General features: G+C 43.7%; 2 protein-coding genes across 2 annotated transcripts; one reads left to right on the top strand and one right to left on the bottom strand.

The window, feature by feature from the left end:
- The first annotated feature begins 1715 nt into the window (after positions 1-1715).
- On the top strand, positions 1716-6525 carry LOC118243424 (pancreatic alpha-amylase-like). The gene is made up of 10 exons (XM_035537450.2): positions 1716-1883; positions 2500-2646; positions 2852-3049; positions 3826-4056; positions 4503-4636; positions 4724-4846; positions 4961-5060; positions 5220-5341; positions 5451-5576; positions 6318-6525. Exons 1-10 carry the CDS (start codon positions 1716-1718, stop codon positions 6505-6507), a joined length of 1539 nt encoding a protein of 512 aa, XP_035393343.1. The 3' UTR covers positions 6508-6525.
- A 4173-nt stretch (positions 6526-10698) lies between these two features.
- On the bottom strand, positions 10699-19379 carry LOC118243423 (pancreatic alpha-amylase-like). Its single transcript, XM_035537449.2, has 11 exons — positions 18980-19379; positions 16815-17030; positions 15853-15999; positions 15357-15554; positions 13728-13958; positions 12700-12833; positions 12490-12612; positions 12276-12375; positions 11995-12116; positions 11760-11885; positions 10699-11016 (listed from the first exon to the last, which is right to left on the bottom strand). The coding sequence occupies exons 2-11, from the start codon at positions 16980-16982 to the stop codon at positions 10827-10829; spliced, it is 1539 nt and encodes a 512-aa protein (XP_035393342.1). The 5' UTR covers positions 16983-17030; positions 18980-19379; the 3' UTR covers positions 10699-10826.
- Positions 19380-20307: the final 928 nt, after the last annotated feature.

The following is a 20307-nucleotide window of genomic DNA, read 5'->3' as shown; positions in this document are numbered from 1 at the left end:
AGATGCATCACACAACACGTTGTGAGACTTGAACAGCTGAATCACACTGGTAATTGGAAATTGGCCGTATGTTTTTTTTAGTGTTATTTCACAGTGCCTGCTAGCCAATATTAGTTTTTCATCACATAGTCGTGCAGAGTAACTGTTGCTCTACCCGACTTAAAGTGATGAGTTTCGAGTACTTTCCTGTGGAGCGCCTCCATAAGCTTTCACCTTCCTTTAAATGACCACTGATTTATCTGAGTCAAGGAGGGAAATGCAAAATTACATGTAAAGAGATAGTGCAGATGAATTTTTGATGTCTGTCATAAAACTGAATTGGAAAGCCAAATGGATCTGTTGCCTAAGCCTCTGCTGGCTGTTCCTGCAATTTCCTCTTTCAAAAACCTTCCCGCTTTTGCTTGTGACATGGTATGAGGATCTCATTTGGAACTAATACATAACATCAAGTTCTTAGTACAACACTCCGTGAGTAAGCTGGAGTAGGGCCGATGATAAAACAACACTCTGTGAGAATTCAAAAACCAGAAAATCCCTGACACTTAGTGAATAACCGTGAGAAAAGCAAGAAGTCCACAAACAGGCATACCCACTCCAAGAGAAAATGTCATTACACTTTGTACCTGAACTGCCTCGAGTATGTTCTTTCTAAACTAGCCATGACATTCCATATGTGTCAGATAAATTCTTGTCTTTCCCAGAATTTGTGTTCAAGGATGAAATGCCAAAGCAGGTCCTGTTTGCCCACCTGTTCATTTTCGTGTCATAGACCTTACTAGAGGTCTTTTTGCACTACAAAAAATGAAATAGTAAATTGCCTTTATTTTAACTAATAGCAATGGCACATTGATTGGTGGGAACTTTGGTTCATTGGTTTCTACCTTCAGTACTGGCACAGTAGAAGACAAATATTTCCAAATGGGAGCAAGAGGGAATAGGGATTCTAACATCGTAAGTAAAAGGACTCAATTCATTCTTCCAAAAATATGCACCAGCTCCAAACATGACCTTGTCTACTCTTCAACAACAAGCAACCAATGAGGTGACTACAAATTGTGATTATGAGGATAGTGAGAACAAACCTATTGTTCGTCATCATTGGCAAGATCAACCCAATGCATCTGAGGTCAAATTTTAAAACACCATTCCCTCTAGGCTTGTCTTAAGCTAATGGTAAGTGATTCAGCTGTTCAAGTCTCACAACGTGTTGTGTGATGCATCTGCTATTGACTGAGAGTGGCTGGTCTGGTACCTAGGTGTGAGCTGGGATTAATTGTGAGCGCTAGATGCCTCTGAATGCTGATGAATTCATTCATTCTCTGAGAGCTATTAGAGTTCCACTTGTCTTTTAATTCCTTTCCTTTCCTTTTACGTTCCAGAGCTCCCCTTGAGGGTCCACGTGTCACGCCTGGGCTAACTTCTGATACATTATCTTTTTTTATACAACTGGAAAGAATACAGTCCCAAATTTGGGTGCGCTGTGCACAGACTGCTTGGTTTATGATAAGGCATAAACATTGTGAAAAGGTATTTTATCTTCAGCTGTGGGGCAATTCAGGAAAAAACAAAACGGAAGAGTGATACCCAGCTCGCTAGCCAAACAATAACTGATAGAGTTTACCTCTGAGAAATCTGTCAGCTGCAATAGGAACTTTGTCATCTTGCAGGAGTATAAATGGCCAGTGGAGAGACCACAGCCTTATGCTGAAGGCACCATGCAAGTTCTCCTTCTCCTCGTGGCCGTAGGGCTTTGCGGGGCGCAGTACAACCCCAACACTAAGGCTGGGAGGACATCTATTGTACATCTCTTTGAATGGCGCTGGGCCGATATTGCTCTTGAGTGTGAACGCTACTTAGCTCCTAATGGATTTGGAGGAGTTCAGGTACGTTGTTTCCTGCCCGTAGGTAGTAAAACTGCTTTGTAGCATTTGATTAATAAACCGCAGAAGGCCAGAATCGGAGACAGCCAGCTCCAAGTAACTTTGGTGTGGAACGTGGGGATGGAAGTAGTAAATGCTGTTAGGTGCAACCAGAGATCCTGCTGGCCTGGGTAGAGTGTCTCTCCAGCAGACCAGCTGCAAAGGTGCATGCTTTCCCCTGACGGGCTTCCCTTGCAAGGCTAAGTTTTCCTCTTCCCTTTTTACCAAGGCAAGTGTCTCAGCGTGGAGTTTTGGCTTTCCAAAGGATGTCTCTATTCCAGACAAAAGTAGTTCCTGTGGCTTCAGCCCTCCCATGCGCATGTCCTTGGACAGCAGGCCCAGGCTGGACATGGGCAGCCCATGGGAACAAAAGAGAACTTCCTTGTCACCAGTCTACAAGACAGACATCTCGCAGACCCGAGCTCGTGCTGCAGGGAGGGAGAGAGAGCGAGAGAGACCGGGTCTGGCGCAAAGCCTGTCTCTCATGGAAATCCAGGACTAATCTTCGTGCATGTTTTGCACTTAGAACTTGAAATAAAAACTACTCATTTCTTACTGAGGTCCACCATCTCACCTGCAGGTTTCTCCTCCAAATGAAAATATTGTCGTTACTAACCCAAACAGACCCTGGTGGGAAAGATACCAGCCCATCAGCTACAAGATCTGCACTCGATCAGGAAACGAAAATGAATTCAGAGACATGGTGACCAGATGCAACAACGTTGGAGTAAGTGCCTTTAAAACATGTAACTGATACAGCAAGCAGTGCGGTTTCAGCTGACGGAAGTCACTGCTCCTGTCCTCAAAGGAGGCATAAATGGAGAATGGTGTGAAAGGGGAAAAAAGGTTGAATTAACAGTGATGTGGTAAAGCTCTGACTGTTGCTTCCCCGTGCTACAAAACATACTGAAGTGCAATCACTACTTTTCCAGGTTTATATTTATGTGGATGCTGTTGTCAACCACATGTGTGGGGCTGCAGGTGGCTCAGGCACCCATTCAACCTGTGGAAGCTATTTCGATGCTGGGAGCGAAAGTTTTCCAGAAGTGCCATACTCTGGCTGGGATTTCAATGATGGCAAATGTCACACCTCAAATGGAGAAATCCAAAGTTATGGAGACATATACCAGGTAAATTTCTATGGGGAAACTGTGAATTCTTTTTTAACCTGTTGTGTAAAGATTACCGTAAGGCCACACAAAGGGAGTAGTTTACCACAGATTCAGCACTTCGCCACCTGACCAGTGAATACAGTGGTGAGCGTCATAGGCTTCTCTTCAGGGAAGGCACTTGTGGTGCACAGTATTGTAGGCACTGAGAAATCACAAACCTGCCCCGCATGTTTCATGTGGGCATGCCCAGGAGTATGCGCCTGAACTGATGGAGCCCAAAGCACTCAGCTGCACCAGTGACCTCTTCCTTACGGCTGGTAAACTCAGCTGAGCCTGATAAGGTGCCCCCTGCAAAACTGGCAGCAGTGCAAGATGCTACCCTGGCTGCACGTGGCAGTCTTTTTGTACATGGAATGTGTGGCAGTTCTTTCTCAAGGTCACAGCTCAGCCTTCATCTGCTTTGCAACAATACGCCGTGCAGATTCCCATCGTGAACACTTATGACATCAATCTGGGGAGGTGATATTTTACTGACTGCTGCTCTATAAGCTGCTGCATAGAGTGAGACCGCAGTACTCTTCATTACATTCTCCGTCCTCCTTTCTCCTTTCTCCTTTCTCCTTCTGTCTTTCTCCCTTCTCCTTTCTCTTTCCTTCTTTCTCCTTTCATATTTCTGTCATTCTTTTCCTTTTCCTTTGTCCCTCATACTTTGCCTCTTTCCTTTCTACTTTTCATTTTCATTTACGTTTTTCCTTTCTCTGTTTCCTTTACCTTGCTCCTTTTTCCTTACACAGGTTCGTGACTGTCGCTTGAGTGGTCTTCTTGATCTGGCCCTGGACAAGGACTATGTGCGCACTAAAGTTGCAGAGTACATGAATCACCTCATTAGTATTGGTGTAGCAGGCTTCCGGATTGATGCTGCCAAGCATATGTGGCCTGGGGACATCAAAGCATTTCTGGACAAGCTGAGCACTCTGAATACTCAATGGTTTCCTTCAGGAACAAAACCGTTCATTTACCAAGAGGTAATCGCCATGATTTTCCTTTCTGCCTCTCTTTCTGACTATCCTTGTGTTTGTGTCCTTTTTACCTTCCTCCTCCTGAGAGGTGGCAGTGATGCCATGGGCCTGTTCCTACACACCAGGAAAGACTGAGCTCTGCAGTCCAGTGGGCGAGTGATTAATGCCCTTCAGAAATGCAAGACGCCTTGAAAACTATGTCGGGATTTCTAATGGTCAACTAACTAGGAGGTGGTAGGTGGCAACTTAGGGCAACTCTACAGCCCCATCTTTCCACATGGTTACATCATGTATTGTACCAACTTTTGGTTGATCTGCCTGGCAGAAATGAATGTGCTGGGCAATGCATTTCTCTCGATCTAAAGCATGAGGTGATGTTGCCGGCTGTATGCTGCAGATTTTTTGTCTCTGTGGGACCAGAACAGATGATTACCTTCTGCTTCCTCTACTAGGTAATTGACTTGGGCGGCGAGCCGATCACAGGCAGTCAGTACTTTGATAATGGCCGAGTGACCGAATTCAAATACGGTGCAAAACTGGGGACAGTGATCCGCAAGTGGAATGGAGAAAAGATGTCCTACCTAAAGTAAGGGCGACCATCCTGCAGCTTGCGTAGGATACGCTGGATGCGCAGCTTGACGGGGTAGATTCAAGTCTTTGTGTTTTTGGCCAGGAACTGGGGAGAAGGCTGGGGCTTTGTGCCTTCTGACAGAGCCCTGGTCTTTGTGGATAACCATGACAACCAGCGGGGGCACGGGGCTGGTGGAGCTTCCATTCTAACCTTCTGGGACGCCAGGTAAGGAATGCTGGGTTGTCTGGGTGATGCCTCTTCCTCTTGCTGATTTGTTTGTCTGTTTGTTCCCCGGCACGCTTTCTCTTGCCACGTCTCATTATGCTTTTGGCCCATCAGGCTTTATAAAATGGCCGTTGGTTTCATGTTGGCTCATCCGTATGGGTTCACACGTGTGATGTCAAGTTATCGTTGGACAAGAAATTTTGTAAATGGGCAGGTAAGTTTGTAACGCTGAAGATTCACATTTGCTAAACTTCTCAAGTGATTTCTCTATCCCGTGTTGGATCAGGTGGGTGGAAATTAGATGTGCCATCCATCCCGCTTTTTGCTCTGCGTTTTCCAGTAAGAACTTTCAAATGTCTCTTTTCAATAAAAGGATGCCAACGACTGGATTGGACCACCTAGCAACTCGGATGGATCAACAAAGTCTGTTACAATCAATGCGGACACCACCTGTGGCAACGACTGGGTTTGTGAACATCGCTGGCGGCAGATAAAGTAGGAGACTCTGGAGCAAAACGCAGTAAAAGCAGTGACTTTTGCATCATGAGCCTCTTGGCTGTGGAGCTCTTGCAACTGCAGTGACAGCCATTCCTTGCATTTTCAGGAACATGGTTATCTTCCGTAACGTGGTAGACGGCCAGCCTTTCTCAAACTGGTGGGACAACGGCAGCAATCAAGTAGCGTTTGGCCGTGGCAATAAAGGCTTCATCGTCTTTAATAACGACGACTGGTAAGTCGGTGGGAGAGACCGTATCCCTGAGGAGAAGCATAGCTCCTCAGCTAGAACGCTGAAGGGGCTCAGATGTTTTTAGGAGGGATGTCCCTGAGCTAGAGCACAGTCAGGTGAATGGAGAATATCGAAAGCAAGGCTGAGGTGTCTGAGTGGAGTGTCTGAAGATGTACAGATTGCTCGTTAACCTCTTGAGTATCCCATTCCTGTGGTCTCCCTCACGTATCATGTCGTCTCCAGTACACCCACATATGAGTTCACATTAGAAGAGGCTGAGACTGTGGACAGAGCAGTGCCCAAGGATGTAAGCAGTAGGAGCTGAAGTTTTGGTAATTCTGAGCAGAGAGAGAACTCTCTCACTTCCCTCATCGAAACTTGCCAGTCCAATCCAAGCCAGTCCAGCCCAGTTCAACCCTAATGCATTGAACGATCATCACAATTAGGATTACCTTTAGGAGCACATGTCCTGTTGTGAAGCTCTTTTATGCTTTGATTTTGTCCCGTCCTTTTCTTCCAATGAGAACAACTCCTACAGCCTGAGCTAGATTCACGCAGTGGCACCCCAGTTCTGGAGGGCCAAAAGAGAGTGCAGGGAGAGAAGCAGGGTCAGGCTCAGAACTCCCTTGCATTACATTGCCCTTCCAAGCCATGCAATAGCATCAGCTTCAGAATTCCTTTACCCAGTTTGAAATACCTGTTTTGAAATCAATGGAGAAGCAGCGTTCACTGATTTTCACACAGGTACATGAACACCGATTTGCAAACTGGTCTGCCTGCTGGTACCTACTGTGATGTTATTTCTGGACAAAAGGAGGGCAACGCATGCACTGGAAAGCAGGTGTATGTTTCCGGGGATGGAATGGCTAACTTCCAGATCAGTAACAGTGACGAAGATCCATTTGTTGCAATTCACGTTGATGCCAAGTTATAACTTCAATCAGAATTTGTTTCTCTCCTGTCGGTCTGTACGTATGCTGTTTCCCCCATTTGCGATTCCCTGGTGTTCTAGAATGAGTGATTCTCCGTACCCAGTGAATAATAAATGGCAATCAAACTGAAGAGTGATGTCTCTTCTCCTAACGAACTGGATCGTAGTAGCATTATCACATCATAACCAGGGGCAATACCACTGGTAGCTCTTAAGGCTACCAAGAGAGCACTGCATTTCCCAGATCACAGAAACACAGAAGAAAATAAAAAATAAGACAAAAGGAGCCAGCACCTGAGGAAGTTAAAATGCTCTATTTCCAAGGCTGGTAGGTGCACGCATAGCCGTAACCTGGAGCAGGCACATTGTGACAGGCAGCTGCAAGCAGTGCCTCTGCTTGCTGGCAGTATGTCCCTTCTCTGGGGCAAAGCCCACTTGGAGCCCAGGTCAGCAGATGAAGCTGGGCTGTGCCAATCAATTATTCCAGCCTTTGACATCAGTCAAGCCAGTGAGTGGCCTGGCTCACACTCAGTTATGTCCTTTAGCAAACGAAAGCTCACTTCTCCCACTGCTATCCCCAGTGGCTTGCTGCAAACTATCAGCCATGCTGGCTGTTCCACAGGCTGTTCCACCTCTTTATTTATTTATTTGTATTATTTTTTAATTTTTGTTGTTTTGTTTGTTGCTTGGTTTTTGTTTAGTTTTGCTTCAGGCCCATGTTGACTTGCAGCCTATCACTCACAAACTGCATGATTCTATGCTAGCTATTAGACAAACATTTCAGAACCAGAAATGTAAAAGTCAGGCCATAAAGAGTGCAAGTTCTAACCACCATAGCTTTTGTGGAAAATGAGTGAAATGACACTCATCTGCCTTTGCTTTCTATAAATATTAGGCAATAAAGGCATGCAGGATACAGAGATGCTTGTGATCATTCCTGAATCCAAATTTTCCATGATGTTTGAGTGCAGCATTTGTTTTATGTGATGTAGCAATTGAAGAGTCAGTCTTAGCTGTGTTTCATTGTAGAACTATATACCACGTCGAAGAAAATAAATCTTGCCACTGTCTTACGTGAATTCAAAATTTGGTGGCCAAACTGTTCACTGCTTTTGAAGGATCTGGCCTGCATCCAGGGTTTGTTTTTGTTCCTTTTGTTTCAAGCTTTTTTTGGTACATATTTGCCTCCTAAAACAATGCAAAGAAGGTGAAAAAAGCAAGTATCTTCCAGAACAACAACAGGTCTTTGAGATGAGTCAGGAAACCTAGAGGTACTGTCAAGTTTATTGTTGATCTTCAAGTTTTTCAGAATTAGTTAGCACTGTTTTCTTCATTATTATTTCTTCTGATTTATATGAAGTGGTATCATTAAGTGTTGTTGCAAACTAATGTTCATGCTGGCTGTTCCAAAGGTAAATGTGAAATGCATGTCTTTCCCAGGCATACTCAGCTTAGACCTTGTGAACCAGTCTGAAGGCACAAATCATATTTGTATGTGTTTATATATAATGTTTAATTCCACTGGTACGTGCAGTGCTGAGGCCGAGTCTTCAATTTCTACATCACATAAAATAAATGCTACAGTCCAACATGATGGCAAATTTGGATTCAGACATGATCACAAGCAAAGACATATCCATCTGACAGATGATGCCAAGTTGGGGAGACGTGTCTGTCTGCCAGAGGGTAGGAAGGCCCTGCAGCAGGACCTGGACAGGTTGGATTGATGGGCAGAGGCCAATGGGATAACGTTCAACATGGCTAAGTGCTGGGTCCTGCCCTTTGGCCACAACAACCCCATGCAGCGCCACAGGCTTGGGGCCGAGTGGCTGGAAAGCTGTGCAGACGAAGAGGATCTGGGGGTGTTGGTCAATGCTCACCTGAACATGAGCCAGCAGTGTGCCTAGGTGGCCCAGAAGGCCGACGGCATCCTGTCTTGTATCAGGAATAGTGTAGCCAGCAGGACCAGGGAGGCGATCGCTCCCTGTACTCTGCTCTGGCAAGGCCGCACCTCGAGTACTGTGTTCGGTCTTGGGCCCCTTAGTACAAGAAGGACATCGAGGCCCTGGAGCTCGTCCAGAGAAGGGCTACAAAGTCGGTGAAGTGTCTGGAACACAAGTCTTATGAGGAGTGCCTGAGAGAACTGGGGTTGTTTACTCTGGAGAAGAGGAGGTTCAGGGCAGGCCTTACTGCTCTCTACAACGACCCGAGAAGAAGGTGTGGGGAGCTGGGCGCCGGCCTCCTCTCGCACATTACAAGAGGGAATGGCCTCAAGTTGCACCAGGGGTGGTTCTGGTTGGAAATTAGGAGAAATTTCTTCTCAGAAAGAGTAGTCAGGCACTGGAATGGGTTTCCAGGGAAGTGGTGGAGTCACCGTCCCTGGGGGTGTTCAAGGAAAGATTGGACTTGGTGCACAGAGACATGGTTTAGTGGGTGATACTAGTGGTAGGGGGATGGTTGGACCAGATGATCTGGGAGGTCTTTTCCAACCTTAATGATTCTGTGATTCCGTGATCTCTGCATTCTGCATGTCTTTGTTGCCTGTTATTTATGGACACCTCAGGCGGATGTATGTCATTTCAATCATTTTCCACAAAAGGTACGGTGGTTAGAGCCTGCAATATTTATGGCTGGACTTCTACATCTGGGGTTAGGTAATGTCTGTCTAATAGTTAGCAGAGAAACACCCAGTTTGTGAGTGTTAGACCTGAATGTCAACATGGGCCAGAACCAAAACTAAACAACAATCAACCAACCAACCAAACCCAAAATCAACCAACCAAAACAAACAAACAAAAAAACTTTACAACAACCTAATGCAGCATGCAGACAAGCATACGCTGTGCTCCAGTCTCTGTCCGGATATCCATTGCAAACCTGTCTTTTGCCCCTGGGATCAGGCCAGGGAGCACTCCTGCCCCTTTGAAAGAGGCTGGCTCCCCATTCCAGTTGCTGCTTGACTGCCAGGAGCCTGTTGCTTGCAGTGAGGGATAGCACAAGGCAACACAGAAGGCAGTGAAAGATTTTGGTCAAGCCACATCTGCACAGACAGAGAATGACTTAGCATTGTTTGCTTGGAAGAAAACAGTTGTCTTACTCATGAGATATGTCATGAACAAATTATTGATGGTCACCATTTCCAGAGAACACTTCCTAGCAAATGGATAAGCTTTAATTAGGAGTGCTCTTTTGCAACACTCGTTTTGATCAGAATAGCCTTGGGATAGCTTGCAGTTTCCACTCTCTAAATTAGAGATCTCTGTCTGAGATGGTTTTCTTCTGCTGTTCTTTTGGTGTTGTTCGTGTTTTTATGTGTTTTTTCTTTTCTTTTTTTTTTTTTCCTTTTTTTTTGCTGCTGAACAGCTCTTTGAAGGTTATAGACTGATTTTAAAGTGCGCCTTGTCAATAAACGGAGCTTTAAACTTTGCACTGTCAGGGAGGGAGGAGATCTGCTGGCTGTAAAAATTAAAGGAAGGCTGAGTACCTCCATTTTTTAGTGTCCTGATCAAGGATGAAGTGACACAAACTTGTCCTTACATGCCAAGCCTCTTCAGTGCTGTGTTACAAGAAGCAAGAGATCTCAGTGGAAGGGAATCTGAGATGGAGCAGAGCTACTTCAACACGGAGACAATATTATGCTATGCTTTAGCTACCATCAAGAGGAATAAGCAGTGCTTGGCTATGCAGCTCACTTCACATTTACGGGGGAAATAGCAAGCATGAACATTAGTTGCAGCAAGCCACTGGGGATAGCAGTGGGAGAAGTGAGCTTTCGTTTGCTAAAGGACATAAACTGAGTGTGAACCAGGCCACTCACTGGCTTGACTGATGTCAAAGGCTGGAATAATTGATTGGCACAGCCCAGCTTCATCTGCTGACCTGGGCTCCAATTGGGCTTTGCCCCAGAGAAGGGACATACTGCCAGCAAGCAGAGGCACTGCTTGCAGCTGCCTGTCACAATGTGCCTGCTCCAGGTTACGGCTATGCGTGCACCTACCAGCCTTGGAAATAGAGCATTTTAACTTCCTCAGGTGCTGGCTCCTTTTGTCTTATTTTTTGTTTTCTTCTGTGTTTCTGTGATCTGGGAAATGCAGTGCTCTCTTGGTAGCCTTAAGAGCTACCAGTGGTATTGCCCCTGGTTATGACGTGATAATGCTACTACGATCCAGTTCGTTAGGAGAAGAGACATCACTCTTCAGTTTGATTGCCATTTATTATTCACTGGGTACGGAGAATCACTCATTCTAGAACACCAGGGAATCGCAAATGGGGGAAACAGCATACGTACAGACTGACAAGAGAGAAACAAATTCTGATTGAAGTTATAACTTGGCATCAACGTGAATTGCAACAAATGGATCTTCGTCACTGTTACTGATCTGGAAGTTAGCCATTCCATCCCCGGAAACATACACCTGCTTTCCAGTGCATGCGTTGCCCTCCTTTTGTCCAGAAATAACATCACAGTAGGTACCAGCAGGCAGACCAGTTTGCAAATCGGTGTTCATGTACCTGTGTGAAAATCAGTGAACGCTGCTTCTCCATTGATTTCAAAACAGGTATTTCAAACTGGGTAAAGGAATTCTGAAGCTGATGCTATTGCATGGCTTGGAAGGGCAATGTAATGCAAGGGAGTTCTGAGCCTGACCCTGCTTCTCTCCCTGCACTCTCTTTTGGCCCTCCAGAACTGGGGTGCCACTGCATGAATCTAGCTCAGGCTGTAGGAGTTGTTCTCATTGGAAGAAAAGGACGGGACAAAATCAAAGCATAAAAGAGCTTCACAACAGGACATGTGCTCCTAAAGGTAATCCTAATTGTGATGATCGTTCAATGCATTAGGGATGAACTGGCTTGGACTGGCTTGGATTGGACTGGCAAGTTTCGATGAGGGAAGTGAGAGAGTGCCTTCTTTGCTCAGAACTACCAAAACTTCAGCTCCTACTGCTTACATCCTTGGGCACTGCTCTGTCCACAGCCTCAGCCTCTTCTAATGTGAACTCACATGTGGATGCACTGGAGATGACATGATACGTGAGGGAGACCACAGGAATGGGATACTCAAGAGGTTAACGTGCAATCTGTACATCTTCAGACACTCCACTCAGACACCTCAGCCTTGCTTTCGATATTCTCCATTCACCTGACTGTGCTCTAGCTCAGGGACATCCCCCTTCCTTGATGTCCTGAGCCCTTTCAGCATTCCAGCTGAGGAGCTATGCTTCTCCTCAGGGATACGGTCTCTCCCACCGACTTACCAGTCGTCGTTATTAAAGACGATGAAGCCTTTATTGCCACGGCCAAACGCTACTTGATTGCTGCCGTTGTCCCACCAGTTTGAGAAAGGCTGGCCGTCTACCACGTTACGGAAGATAACCATGTTCCTGAAAATGCAAGGAATGGCTGTCACTGCAGTTGCAAGAGCTCCACAGCCAAGAGGCTCATGATGCAAAAGTCACTGCTTTTACTGCGTTTTGCTCCAGAGTCTCCTACTTTATCTGCCGCCAGCGATGTTCACAAACCCAGCCGTTGCCACAGGTGGTGTCCGCATTGATTGTAACAGACTTTGTTGATCCATCTGAGTTGCTAGGTGGTCCGATCCAGTCGTTGGCATCCTTTTATTGAAAAGAGACATTTGAAAGTTCTTACTGGAAAACGCAGAGCAAAAAGCGGGATGGATGGCACATCTAATTTCCACCCACCTGATCCAACACGGGATAGAGAAATCACTTGAGAAGGTTAGCAAATGTGAATCTTCAGCGTTACAAACTTACCTGCCCATTTACAAAATTTCTTGTCCAACGATAACTTGACATCACACGTGTGAACCCATACGGATGAGCCAACATGAAACCAACGGCCATTTTATAAAGCCTGATGGGCCAAAAGCATAATGAGACGTGGCAAGAGAAAGCGTGCCGGGGAACAAACAGACAAACAAATCAGCAAGAGGAAGAGGCATCACCCAGACAACCCAGCATTCCTTACCTGGCGTCCCAGAAGGTTAGAATGGAAGCTCCACCAGCCCCGTGCCCCCGCTGGTTGTCATGGTTATCCACAAAGACCAGGGCTCTGTCAGAAGGCACAAAGCCCCAGCCTTCTCCCCAGTTCCTGGCCAAAAACACAAAGACTTGAATCTACCCCGTCAAGCTGCGCATCCAGCGTATCCTACGCAAGCTGCAGGATGGTCGCCCTTACTTTAGGTAGGACATCTTTTCTCCATTCCACTTGCGGATCACTGTCCCCAGTTTTGCACCGTATTTGAATTCGGTCACTCGGCCATTTCCAAAGTACTGACTGCCTGTGATCGGCTCGCCGCCCAAGTCAATTACCTAGTACATGAAAGAACATTCCTTACAATTAGAACAGAAAGGGGCAAGGAAGAGTCACTACTTTTGCTAAGAATATTATCTTTTTTTTTTTTTAAATTGCATCAATTGCTATTTTGTTCATTTTATCTCTACCTCACTCTTAGCTTTTTTTCCATCTCCATCCTCAATCTATTTACTGTGTCTGATGACTACTGCATAATTATAGCTTGGGCAGTATGAGCTTTATCGAAAATGTAAGCACCAGTACCTGTGCTTCCAGCACATGGGCAACCTCATTACTTGTTTTCAGGATGTAGCTAAAAGACAACTATCTATTTGCCTCAGATCTTTTGGTAACACGTTTTTCATATAATGTATCTGGAAACTTTAGCTTTTGCTGACTGGAATCTGTTTTTTGGTTTTCTTACTCGGGTTTCTTTCTCAAACATCATACACAAATTGGGAACGTGAAATTAACACTGGCTGTGCCATGGGAAAATAGTTTCAGACCATTATGCAATCAGTTGCCATTTCAGACGTAATCACCATTTATAATACTCTGTTGCAATTTATGTACTCATAATTTACAATTCTGAGACTGAAATCTTATCTTTTTGAGATTGACAGAATTTTTACATTTAATTCAATGCAGTAAATTACATCTCAATAAGATTTCCAGGTTAATTAGCTCCAGAAGGTGCAAAACAATTGAGGCACTTTTCATGTCAATGACCTTCTGCAGGCAGATTAGATATTTCAAATTATGGTTATTAAATCTTGACATCGCTTTCTATAGATCAAGACTGAAAGTTGCTAAGGCCCAGCTCAAGCAAAGCACTGCTTTAGGTGCAGGACTGAGTCTACACTCTGCAAAAATATACATATGCAAACTACAATTAAGAAAATAGAGATTACCTCCTGATAAATGAAAGGTTTAGCTCCTGGAGAAAACCACTTAGTATTTAGATCTTTCAGCCTGTCTAAAATTGCCTTCACATCCTCTGGCCACATATGCTTGGCAGCATCAATCCGGAAGCCTGCTACACCAATATCAATGAGGTAGTTCAGGTACTCCGCAACTTTGGAGCGCACATAGTCCTTCTCCAGGGCCAGATCAAGAAGATTAACCAAACGACAGTTTCGGACCTATATTAAAATTCCGAAATGAAACATTTTTCACCTCACAACCCAAATCTAATGTTCTGCATGTTTCTTTGAATTTCTCTGTGTTACAATGACAAAAGGAAACCTTCACTGTTCATCATTCACCATGCATATCTTACACCTTGGACAGTCATCCAGACTGACATCATGGACAGTCCTCTACATAGAAGGAGCATTACAAAGCCTACGTTTGCCCAGCATACACAGATGCAAGTGATGAAGGAATGTACCAGAGAGCCATATATTAAATCTATAATCAGCTTTTTAATGCAAGTATAAGGCAAAAATATCATATGTTATTTTTAGTCCAGTGTATTAACGCGCAGATTTATTATTATTTCAAGTGCACTTATTTCTTTTGTGATGCAGGTAAGATTTCTGGAAATGATATTTCAAAATCTTTAAAATATATTTAGTTCTATAGTCTTACTAAACATTAAACTCTTATCTTCTGTCTCTTTTTTCACCTTAGTTTCTTGTAAATACAAAATGATGGTCATGGATTTTCACAAAAAGAGTATTTTAAAAAAGTGTTTCATTATACTCAGTATATGTTTAATAAATCTTATGTTGGGTTTCCACGGCTATGCACACATCTGCGTGGAAACAGCAAAGTACATCTGCCTATGTTGCAACCTGTACTAAAGAACCTGCAATAGAGATGACTCTTTAGAGCTGCTCAAGATTCCAGAGACATTTATGTCTCCCCCTCTTCTGCCATTTCCCTAAAACTCCTCTCCCCTAAACTTAGGTTAAGGCAAGATTAAATACATTTGAAAGGCGTAAGACATTGCTCAAGCAAAACAGGTATTTATCTTTATAAAATAATTTCAGTTCTGTAGTAAAGTCCTGACCATATAATCAGATACAGAGGAACACACAGACTCCCCTTATCTGCACACAAGGAGGTCAAGGGAGGCACACAAGGTAGCAAGGGAAATCTCTAAAAAGAACGTTGGTTTTCAGTATTATAGCCTTACTGTTTCTCTTTAGTAAACCCTAATCTCTCTCTTCTGAAACTGAGACCAAAGAAAGCTTCCAAATTATAGCAAGGGGTAAGTAATAATTCATATTTTTTTAAAGCATAGAAAACACAAATAAGAATCCCTAAATAGATTTAATGATCTTTAAAACTGTCCTTATAAAATACCTAAGCATATTACTTAAATCCAAAGGTGAGCCATTAGCTCAAGTAGAGCTATCCCTTTGCTCTAGATAAAGAAGTGGAATTCATGATAGTAACGCTAACCTCTATTATCAATTAGGATAGTTTTCCATGAGTTTTATTTTCTATATAATGTCTGACAGTAAAGGGGAGCAAAGAAATAACAGCCCTGAAACAGATGGACATAAAAAATGCGTTTATAGTTTTAGGTTTACCTGAGATGCATCATGATAATTCTCAATGTCTCCACTTTCAGATTTACATTTACCATCATTAAAGTCCCAGGCAGAATATGGCACAGCTGGAAAGTCTTCAGTCTTTGCATTGAAATAGCTTCCACAAGTAGAATGGTTGCCAGCACCAGCACTACCTCCGCACATATGGTTGATTACCGCATCCACATAAATATGTACCTAGAGAATAATGCTCACATTTCAGTTTAAGAAAGTTACTTTCCATAGCGCTACTAACTGAATAATATTCTCTTTCTCTTACCTCCTGCCATATCCTCCTATTTCTGCTTGCTTGCTTCCCCCAACATTTTATTTAAGATACTTCTTTTTATTAACATATGGCAGTTGTGGTACAACACACAACTCGACAGATAGAAGAAAAACATCTTTACTCCAATGCTACCTTGTCTTCCCTTCTAAATTAGCTGGTATCTATATCCTAGCGCTACAAACACCACAAGGTTTTCTAAGCACTTACTCCAACACTGTTGCATCTGGTCACCATGTCTCTAAATTCAGTTTCATTTCCAGATCGTGTGCAGAGCTTGTAGCTGACTGGCTGGTATCTTTCCCACCACGGTTGCCAGGGGTCAGCAATGATAACATTTTCATTTGGAGGTGAGATCTGTGAATAAGATGGTGTCTCTTGGTAACAGGATACCAATAAGTGTTTATTTATGTTTGCTCAGTATTGTTAGAGAAAGAACAATAAAAATATAAAATAAGGTCCCTTTAATGGAAGCAACTCACAATACCTAACCCATATAGACCCCCAGTATCCTCTTCTTAAACTGTAGTGAGCTGCAATTAAAATACTTAGGCCCAGATGTTCAGCAGTTAGAAACATACTATAAAAATTACGTCCATGGACATAGTTTCCTAATCATCTTTTGGACTGCATGCCTCACAGATCAAAGAGTCTGAAATAATGCAAAGCTGGGTCTTTTAATGGCATACTCGGACACTCTGACGTGCAGAGAGAAGCTTGCCAGCTTGGGTGAACAGAATTAGTAGCCTTTTAGTTTATTTATTTGAAATCTTCAGCACTTTGGTACTTTTCTTGGGAGTTCATTTTTCTTAGTCATAGTTTAATTTTATGTTTATCTAGTTCTTAAGCACTTCTCTTGATTTAAATATCAAGCAGATAAGTTTTGGTTATTCACAGCAGTATAAAAAAAAAAGATTTAGCCAGTGATAAGCAACTCTAATTCATTTAAACGTAATAGCATATAGAGCAAAACGTGCTTTGGAGCGATGAAGTAAATTCACTCTAACATGATGATGGCTGAGGAATATATTTGCCAGCATTTACTACTTGCACTACCAATTTCTATTTTTCTTTTTCAGTACCTGTCCTTTGGTAAATTGAACATTTTCATTTGAAAAACAAATTACCATCTATGAAGCAATTTTACTACCTACTGATAGGAACAGACATACCTGAACTCCTCCAAATCCATTAGGACCTAAATAGCGTTCACACTCAAGAGCAATATCGGCCCAGCACCATTCAAAGAGATGTACAATAGATGTCCTCCCAGCCTGAGTGTTGGGGTTGTACTGTGCCCAGCAAACCCCTACAATTAACAGAAGAAAACAGATACCCATGGTGTGCTCTGTGATCAGTTGTGCTCTTCTTACTGCTTATCTATTCTCCTGCAAGAGGGTAAAGTACACGTTACAAAACAGGCATTTACTGGCATCATATTTATTTAACTTCACTTGATTATCATTTTGTTTGAGAATTAGTTTTATCTAAGCCACATCAACTTCATGTACTAATGATAACTTAATTTTTCTAAAATAAAAATCAGATGTTTAATATAGGCTGTCTCTAGTGCACAAAGTAGTATTATTAGTATAAAAACAAAACTAATCACAAATACCAAAGGATTGAGTGGTTTATATAGACTGAAAATGACGTTTCATTTTTCATTTTAATGTATAATACTCTCCATCGCTATTTATCCTTGCAAGGCATCTTTTTTTCATACTCCATTACTATGACTTGTGCATATTTAGAAAAGGACTTTGAAAAGTCTTATGTTCCTTATCACGAATTGCCAAGAAAATTCGGGTATTTTGGAGGTCATGATAGACATGATGTCCACCATTTAAACACAAACACAAATCTTGAGGATTCCTCAAATAGAGAAGCGACCATAACAACTCCAAACCTGAACCACTGAACGTTTAATGCAACATTTTCCTGTTGTGTGCTTATGCTATAATATATATGTCCTGGTTTCAGGTAGGACAGAGTTAATTTTCCTCCTAGCAGCTGGCAGGGTGCTATGTTTTGGATTAGGATGAGAAGAGCGCTGATAACATGCTGATGTTTTAATTGTTGTAGAGCAGTGCTTACACCAAGCCAAGGACTTTTCAGCTTCTCGCTCTGTCCTGCTAGCGAGCAGGCTGAGGGTGCAGCAGGAGCTGGGAGGGGACAGACCCAGGACAGCTGACCCAAAGTGGCCAAAGGGGTATTCCATACCATCTGACGTCATGCTGAACTATATAGGGGTGGCTAGCCGGGGTGGGGGGGCGGCTGCTCGGGGATAGGCTGGGCATCGGTCAACGGGTGGTGAGCAATTGCATTGTGCATCACTTATTTTGTACACATTATTACTATTATTATTATTATTATTGTTATTATTTTTCCTGTCTTATTATTATTTTCCTGTCTTATTATTATTGTTATTATTTTTCCTGTCTTAATAAACTGTCGTTATCTCAACTCACAGGCTTCACTTTCCCGTTTCTCTCCCCCATCCCGGAGAGGGAGGGGAGAGGGTGAGCGAACGGCTGTGTGGTGTTTGGCTGCCAGCCGGGCTAAACCACAACACAATGATAGCCATAGAATTTTACTGGTACGGAAGCAGATCCATGTCCTTGTTTTCTTAAAGTAAATAATAAAATTGAGAAAGCAACAACTAAATTACACAAAGCAGTAGGAATGTATTTTGACCCAAATAGCCCAGGGCCTAGTGCTTGAGGAGGAGGCTGAATATAGCATCTGGTTTCTTTGGAATAAGGTTTAGGGCTGTTCTGGTGTCAATACCAAGCAACGACATGGGAATGGAGGTGTTGAAAGCCCCATCAGACTCTGAAGGTTCTAGCCTCAAAACGCTTTTGAAATGTGGAAGAAAAAAAAAAAAAAAAAAGGAAGAGGTCTGTATTCCCATTGGGAGGAAGAGAGAACCAGGCAGAGATGCACCTGACGCAAGCTGGAGAAAATGGGAGGGGATTGTTGCTCCTGAACAACTCTACCGTGGCCTGCCAACTTGTTTTCTACCGGGTTAAAAGTCAGTGGTACAAAACTCTGCTGGTATTTACACAATACCACAAGTGCTAATAATAGTATTTTTTTCTTAAAAGGAAAAATAAAGGCGGGAAAAGAACATGCATTACTAAATTAATCACTGTCTTTCATGCCTGGAGTCATCTATTTAATTAAAAAAAACCTCATATGACATGATCCAAAATTATAATTTATCAGTATCTAAGATTTCTTACAGAATTACAGTCCAAGAGCAGCCATAATTTTTATACAGCTTAAAACAAGCCTATGAAAACATTACAAAAGTTATTGCAAATGTTACACTTACAAGAATTACAGATTGGTATGAACATTAATGTCCACAGCCTAAGCACAGTTTGTTCAGCATTTTTACAATATCCTATCGATACCAAGCGTGGGCTTCCAGACTGTCCTCCTCTCGCCTCCAGCCAGAAGCTCTGCTCCGCGCAGCCTCTCACTAAGTATTCCGCCGTAACTGCTTATTTATTCCTGGGCCATGTGGCACGGGGTTTGCTTCGCGCTGTGAAAAAACGGCGCGTTTTGGGGTTCATTGAAGCTCCTGAAGCAGGCCGAGGAGCAAGCGGGCAGCGCAGAGCCGGCCCCAGAGCACACGCAGGGGCCGCGGCCGGGACGGGCTCCACGCGAGCTGGTGGCGCCCCCCCGGTACGGCTCGGCACGGCATTGCTCGCCGCGGCTCGGCACCGCCCACCAGGCCGGGCCCCGCCGACCTCACCGTAAAGGGAACCGCACGGAGGCTTCGGGCCGCACCGCCCCTGCGAGGCCCATGCCAGTACTTAATGGCGTAATGCCCCCAGGAACCCTGCTTGGCTTTGTTTGTGAGGGGAAGGCCACACAAAAATCAACTTTTATTTTATTTAAAGACCCTTTTTTCTCTCCTCTTAACAGCGTAAACCCTGCTGAAGGTCTCAGACGTGGCAGATACTCCCCAGTGCTGGCAGAGCACGCTCACATAACCCGCTTACACCAAGGGACCTGAGCTCAGCCCCGTGACAGTCCAAACAGCAGCCTCCTCAGGAGGACATCAAGAGTATCAGATTTATGAAGCATCTGAAACGTGCCTCGCTTTGTTCTGGGGCACTGATATGACTGACGCACCTCATATCATCCTACGGGCAGGGAGCTGCAATCCTAGAGCATGCCCCAATGCCAACTAGGGTCAGCTCTTGCTGGCTGGCCAGGGGTAGCGCCTGGCAAAGAACACATCTGACATCATGACAGAGAATGTGAGAGGTCATCAGCTTTCCCACTTGTGGTTCATCAACAAGTAAGATTAATTGGTACCAATATTGTGCCTTGCCTACACAGCAAGTGGCATTTCCCTCTTCCTCTTGCGTAGATTGCAGGTTTAACTACACTGATAATCAGCAGGTGTAGTTATAAAATCCATGAAAGAGGCTGTTGACATTCTATCATCCAACATGCAAAGAATGCTGTTGTCCTGTGACACTCACATATAGAGAAGTAGTTTTATTTTTCCTGGCCTACTACTCCAAAAACAGGTGAGAAACTAACAAACACATATAGCCACCACACAGGAATGCAGCAATAAGCTGAGAAGAATTCAAGTAAAGGCATTTTTGAGTATCTGTTAATCGAGATCATACAGAAAAACAG

Source organism: Cygnus atratus, chromosome 8 (genome assembly GCF_013377495.2).
Source record: "Cygnus atratus isolate AKBS03 ecotype Queensland, Australia chromosome 8, CAtr_DNAZoo_HiC_assembly, whole genome shotgun sequence".
Taxonomy (NCBI): Eukaryota; Metazoa; Chordata; class Aves; order Anseriformes; family Anatidae; genus Cygnus; species Cygnus atratus.
The sequence above is the reverse complement of the archived record's forward strand: the minus strand, read 5'-3'. Positions and strand labels throughout refer to the sequence as shown.

What these genes read in the sequence shown, in the direction of transcription:
- LOC118243424 (XM_035537450.2), top strand. Translation starts at nt 1,716, where the DNA reads ATGCAAGTTCTCCTTCTCCTCGTGGCCGTAGGGCTTTGCGGGGCGCAG. An exon ending in GAAATTTTGTAAATGGGCAG is followed by an intron (nt 5,061 to 5,219) that starts GTAAGTTTGTAA and finishes TTTCAATAAAAG; the next exon opens with GATGCCAACGACTGGATTGG. An exon ending in CATCGCTGGCGGCAGATAAA is followed by an intron (nt 5,342 to 5,450) that starts GTAGGAGACTCT and finishes TTGCATTTTCAG; the next exon opens with GAACATGGTTATCTTCCGTA.
- LOC118243423 (XM_035537449.2), bottom strand. Translation starts at nt 16,982, where the DNA reads ATGGGTATCTGTTTTCTTCTGTTAATTGTAGGGGTTTGCTGGGCACAG. An exon ending in CCAGATGCAACAGTGTTGGA is followed by an intron (nt 15,555 to 15,852) that starts GTAAGTGCTTAG and finishes ATTATTCTCTAG; the next exon opens with GTACATATTTATGTGGATGC. An exon ending in GTCTTTAATAACGACGACTG is followed by an intron (nt 11,017 to 11,759) that starts GTAAGTCGGTGG and finishes ATTTTCACACAG; the next exon opens with GTACATGAACACCGATTTGC.